Source organism: Ixodes scapularis, unplaced genomic scaffold, assembly GCF_016920785.2.
Source record: "Ixodes scapularis isolate PalLabHiFi unplaced genomic scaffold, ASM1692078v2 PGA_scaffold4__175_contigs__length_147842914, whole genome shotgun sequence".
Taxonomy (NCBI): domain Eukaryota; kingdom Metazoa; phylum Arthropoda; class Arachnida; order Ixodida; family Ixodidae; genus Ixodes; species Ixodes scapularis.
The window spans coordinates 124,621,294-124,627,368 of record NW_024609879.1 but is presented as its reverse complement, the minus strand read 5'-3'; the positions used below and the strand labels follow the sequence as shown (position 1 = coordinate 124,627,368).

The window sequence follows — 6,075 nt, the reverse complement described above, 5'->3', positions numbered from 1 at the left end:
ATAGAATATAAGTATAATAAAGCTGTCTTCATGTTAACTTGTCAATATTTATTTTTAAAAAATTCTACCTTGCCCTTTTCCCCCCACACACTTAGAAAGTCTTCCGGTTTTGGTTTCCCCGAAATCGGCAGGTAGGCATATTTGTGACAAATCTTGGAATGGCAGCTTACAATGCAGCGTGGCATTGGTTGCTGAAACTTTTCAGATTTGTGGTTAAAATAGCTTTGCATTCACTGCCAACAGCATGTGCTGGGCTCTAAGCGCTTTGGTCGAAATAATTTAAAGAAGTGCTAAATAACCTTGCCATGCCTCCATGCAGAGATGGAAGCAAGGGAAATATAAATATGAAAAATGTTTAGATTAAGCCTTCTAGATCCTCTAGTGTCTATATTACAAGCAACTTGCACAAGATACTAGAAATAAATAGATGCCGAATGGCAAACAGTATTTTGGTGCATTTTTTTTTTTTTACCAATGTTTCAAAACATTATTTACCTTTGGGTCAAACCTCTAGCACTGTGGCAGATACAGTGCTACATTGGCTCAAGACATTCAGAATAAAGTAAATGTAAAAAGGCCAACAATATTTTTGGTGGCAACATTATTACCGTTTTAAAACAATATTTACCTCAGCCCCCCCAACCCCCCCCCCCCCCCCCCCCCCCGCCAGCACTTGCATTTGCTAGATACAGTGCTATATTGATTTAGAAGGCAACTGGTACATTTAATGAAAAGTTTATTGTAAACTTGAGTAAATCAGCTTATGTTTGTCAAGACCCACAACTTTGAACACTATTGAAATTCATTTATATGCAGTACAAAAGTATTGCCGCTTTTCTGTCAGTCGATAGATACGTCTGTAAATAAACAAAAAAGAAACGTCGTAGCAGAGCCAATTCAGGATGCATCCCTCTTGAAGACAATCTTCCCGTCGGGCCGCAGCATCACCTTCCCCTGAGCCACCATCTCCATGGCTTCTGGAAAGATCCGGTGCTCAACCAGCTTGACGCGTTCCGACAGCGTCTCTTCCGTGTCGTCCAATTCCACCGTTGTGGCCCCCTGAGCGATGATGGCTCCGGCATCCACTTCGGGGGCAACATAGTGAACCGTGCATCCTGTGATCTTGACCCCCATGGCCAGTGCCTGCCTGTGGGCGTCGTGGCCCCTGAAGGAAGGCAAGAGCGCCGGGTGGATGTTGATGATCTTTCCGTACCATTTGTTGATGAAGTCTTCGGTGATGATCCGCATGAACCCTGCGAGGCAGATGAACTCTACCCCCGCGGCAACGAGGGCTTCGTGCATCTTCATGTCGTACTCCACCCTGTTCTTGTAGCCCTTGTGGCTGATGACCTTGGTTGGGATGCCAGCCTGCTGGGCACGGACAAGGCCTTGGACTCCCTCCTTGTTGGAGATGACCAGGACGATCTCCGCGGCGCTGCGACCGTCCATCCTCGCGATGTGGTCAATCAAAGCCTGGAGGTTGGTGCCTGAACCGGAAATGAGGACGGCGAACTTGCGCTTCACGACCTTGCTGCCGCGAGTGTTAAGAGATTCCTGGAAGTTGCGAACATTCACCTTGGGCGACCCCTCTTCGATGTTCAGGATCTGTCCAACGATTCGGGCTTCGCCCTCAGACTCGTCGATGATGGCCTGTGCATTTTCGGGGGACGCAATGGCGACCATGCCGAGACCGCAGTTGAATGTCCTCAGCATCTCCTCGTCTCCGACGTTTCCTTCGTTGGCGAGCCATTTGAAAACTGGCTGGATGTTCCACGTGTTGCAGTCCAGGAAGGCACCGAAGCCGGGCGCAAGAACTCTCGGGATGTTTTCGGTGAGGCCACCACCAGTGATGTGAGCGAGGGCCTTGATGTAGCCCTTCTTAACTGCATTGAGTAGCAGCCGAACATAGATTTTGGTTGGGCTCAGAAGGACTTCCCCAAGCTGCCTCGATTCTTCGAATGGAGCTCTGTCTGTGTAACGGAGCCCGGCACGTTCAACGACTTTACGGACCAGACTGTAACCGTTGCTGTGAATCCCAGATGACGGAAAGCCGAGGACAATGTCCCCGTCCTTGATGTCGCTGCGTGGAAGCACCTTGTCCCTATCAACTGCACCGACAGAAAATCCGGCCAGATCGTAATCACCAATGGCATACATTCCTGGCATCTCTGCCGTCTCTCCACCAATCAGAGAACACCTTGCTTGCCTGCAACCCTCTGTGATCCCAGCAATAACTTGCTTGGCAACACCAGGATCCAACTTGCCGCATGCAAAGTAGTCGAGAAAGAAAAGCGGCTCTGCCCCTTGTGCCAAGATGTCGTTGACGCACATTGCCACCAGATCAATGCCGATGGTGTCGTGAGAGTGAAAACTCTGGGCAATCTTCAACTTGGTACCAACACCATCTGTACCAGAGACCAGAATGGGGTCCTCGTAACCAGCCGCCTTGAGGTCAAACAGTCCGCCAAAGCCACCGATCGAGCCCATAGTACCAGGCCGCTTGGTTGAATCTGTCAATGCAGTGATGCTCTTCACTAGGCGATCTCCAGCTGCAATGTCGACTCCAGACATGGAATACGTCAAGGGATCCTTCTTTGACACCCTGCCAATGGCCCGGAAGGCAATGTCGTGTCTGAAGAACTTTCCGTCGAACCTCACTATTTCGGCTCCAAGCTGTGCCAACTGTTTGGCCGTCCTAAGGTCACTGTGTTGGGCCAAACAGACCATGACTCGTCCTCCGGATGTGACAATGTCGTTCCCGCTCTTTGCAGTACCAGCGTGAAAGATCTGCACTCCGTGCTCCCTTGCCTTTTCAAGCCCAGTGATGACCTTGCCCTTGGGGTAACTCTGTGGGTAGCCACCACTTGCAAGGACTACTCCCACAGCATAGGTGTCCTTCTTCCAGACTGGAAGTGCCTTTGGAAGGTTACCTTCGGTGCAGGCCAACAGAGTCTCGTACAGGTCAGACTCCAAAAGCGGAAGAATAGACTCTGTCTCTGGATCTCCAAAGCGGCAGTTGAACTCGAGTACCTTAGGTCCCCTTTCGGTCAGCATCAAACCAGCAAAGAGGACTCCGACAAACTTCCTTCCTTCACTTCGCAGACCGGTGAGGGTCTTCTCAATGACATCCGTCCTGATCTGTTCCATGACCTGAGACGAAACCAAGGGGCACGGACAATAGGCTCCCATACCTCCAGTGTTTGGTCCCTGGTCGCCATCCTTGAGTCTCTTGTGGTCTTGAGCGGGGGGCATGACGGAATAGTTGACTCCATCGGAAAACACAAGCACCGAAATTTCATCTCCATCAAGAAGCTCTTCGACCACCACGGTGTCTCCTGCTGCACCGACCATCTTGTCCTTCATGATGGTGTCCACCGCAGAAATGGCTTCTCTCTTATCAGCAGCCACGATGACCCCCTTGCCAGTTGCCAAACCACTGGCTTTTACGACAAGCGCCGGGAAGTTGGCGTTGGTGATGTACGTCTTGGCGCTTTCGGCGTTCTGGAAGTTCTGGTACTGGGCTGTCGGGATGCCATGCTTGGCCATGAAGTCCTTGGCGAACGCCTTGCTTGCCTCGATTTCGGCTGCCTTGGCGCTGGGACCGAAGCATCTCACTCCGGCCGCTTCAAGATCGTCGGCTAGGCCCCGACACAGGTACTCTTCGGGCCCAACGATCACGAGAGCGATGCCGTTCTTGATGCACCAGTCCACCACGGCCTTGTTTGTCTTGACGTCGAGATCGATATTGACTGCCTTGGATTCCGTGCTGGTACCGGCGTTTCCTGGAGCAACATAGACTGTGTGTATGCGAGGAGACAGCGAGAGCTTCCATACTATGACGTGCTCACGACCACCGCCGCCGATGACGAGAACTTTGTCGGACATGATCGACACCTGTTAATTGGCAACTCCGCAAAAAAATATGGAAGCCGATGAACTTCTGAGGACGTACGAACTTGGGAAGCTTTTCAAGGTCCTGCGTCTGACGACGGCGAATAAGTCTGGTGGGAAGGCAGCAATTGAAGAAGCTCGGACCATCCGAGATAAGATAGCGCGACGACCCGCCTGCCGATAGTTGCCCCGCGGCCCAGCGAGTTCACTTTGAAGCGCCCCGGAAAAACAACTTTTTAAATGGTGGCGCCATCTGAAAGGACGTTGGGCAACTAAAAGCGCGCGTGCGCTCCGAAGGCTTTCTGGTTTCTGTTTCGGGTTCGCGCGAAGCGCGCCGTCTACGTGTTTTTGCAAATGGAGCATTAGGCTTTCCCAACGTTACTAGATTACCTAGGCTTTGCCTGACCGAATGGAGAAACAAAGCTCTACCCTAAAAAAACATAAATAATAATATTAAAAAAAATTAGACGCACATGCGTTTGTTGGAAGCAAGTCGAAGCAACGCGTTGTCTTTTTATGCTTTCTCTTGTCCTACCTAGCCGAGGGCGAGACCAGTGGCCTTGAGAAAACTTGTCCTTCTCTGGCGTGCTCCTGACCGGAATGCAATAAAAACTCCGGGTACGCAGTTAGCAGGGACAAATTTCTGGCAAGCTCTGCTCCAAATCAGGACTTGCATTACCCGAGGGGGTGAACAGAATGTGTTGGGTTATCCAATCAGACGAGCGCCGCAACTTGCAAGGATGTATTTTTGGCGCCGTTTGATTGGCTTCATCGGTTACGTTCGGGAAGAAATAGTTCCCTTTGCGTGCTTTTCAACAAGTTCCGCTTCGTTAACAACACACTTTCGCAGGCTCCGCAGCTTAGTTGGTGTAAAACTAAAACTTAATTGCAGTTTTGTTCTTCGGCAAGCGAAAGAGGCAAGCATTCATGAGCGGCGCGCCCCAAGATCCTTTTGAAAATACGCAGACGTTCACTATCTGCGACTGCACTACGTTCTGTCTGGCGTGGTCCGATAGCGCCGTTGAAAGATAAATCTCCCAAACCGGGCTTGACGGTATCAGTCCGAGGGCGAGAGCGAGCTAGGAATCTCGTGTGCTGTCAAAGCGTCTACAAAGCGATTTCGCTACCCGCGCAAGGACAGTGACTCAGCACCTTTGCGGAATCTATCTCGGCCGCTCACCAATATTGAAAGGAAATACGCAAACGTCGTCTTATTCTTTTTATGAGACGCGCCTGGAAAAGACAAAACCGGACTAAAAACGATTATTCGGTAGTTTAGTAGTAGTAATCGTTTTATTTTTACATGAATCATAAAGTGCATGATCCTAGAAACACTAGTATTTACTACATTCATTGATTCGTATACGGGCGAAAAGCGTAAATGACATTCATTTTGTCATTCGGAGTTGCCCACCGGTGTCTTTCATTTATTTATGAGTCCCACGCTAGAGCGATAAACAGAAACAACCGACACCGACAATCCACAAGCACGTGCAGAAAGCACGCGAAGGTATTTTTGGCAGGTTTACAATCAGTCGCGCTCTCTGCACGCGCTTGAGGCTCCTCGGTGTCGACTGTTTCTGTTTGTCGCTCTAGTGGGACAGTGATCAGTCGCTGCGAGTACGACGGAGCCCTTTGTGCTTGGCGCTGAATCCTGATATTATTATTTCACTCTACGGTTTGTTAGATTGGTCACACAGTTCCTGAAACACCATCGCTATTAAAATGCTGATGTGATAAAATGAAGGCGGGATTGGGGGAGGGTGGAATTATCGAAGGCAACATATGTTCCGAGATTGCTTAGTCATTCTGATCGCACTTTGGTCACGTGGCAAGCAACGCGCCACGGCTAGCCAATCGGACCGCTTTTTACTCGTGGCGTCGCGGCTGTGCTCAGGAAATTAAATTTCTGCTGAACAACTGCGGCTGAAAAAGGCTGTTCCAGTCGTCGCGGCTTCTTACTCTTCAGTTCAGCGGGCAGGCCGCGGTTGGATCGGTCGTCTGGTCCATCCAGCCTTTTACCACTCCTACAACAGTAACCCTTCAACATTCAGCCTAGCCCGCTATTCAGCTCTCAATCAGACTGAACTTCCAGTTCGTTGAAGCTCGCATGTAAAGGAAGGTTTGCAAGTGTCTCTCTTAATTACGTTCTGCGATGACAGAACGGCTATGGAAGTCGGTGAT

At 50.1% G+C, this 6,075-nt stretch overlaps 1 protein-coding gene across 1 annotated transcript; it reads right to left on the bottom strand.

Moving 5' to 3' along the window:
* Positions 1 to 719: 719 nt before the first annotated feature.
* On the bottom strand, positions 720 to 4,404 carry LOC8026455 (trifunctional purine biosynthetic protein adenosine-3). The gene has a single exon (XM_002403698.4). The coding sequence runs from the start codon at positions 3,883 to 3,885 to the stop codon at positions 898 to 900; it is 2,988 nt and encodes a 995-aa protein (XP_002403742.3). The 5' UTR covers positions 3,886 to 4,404; the 3' UTR covers positions 720 to 897.
* Positions 4,405 to 6,075: the final 1,671 nt, after the last annotated feature.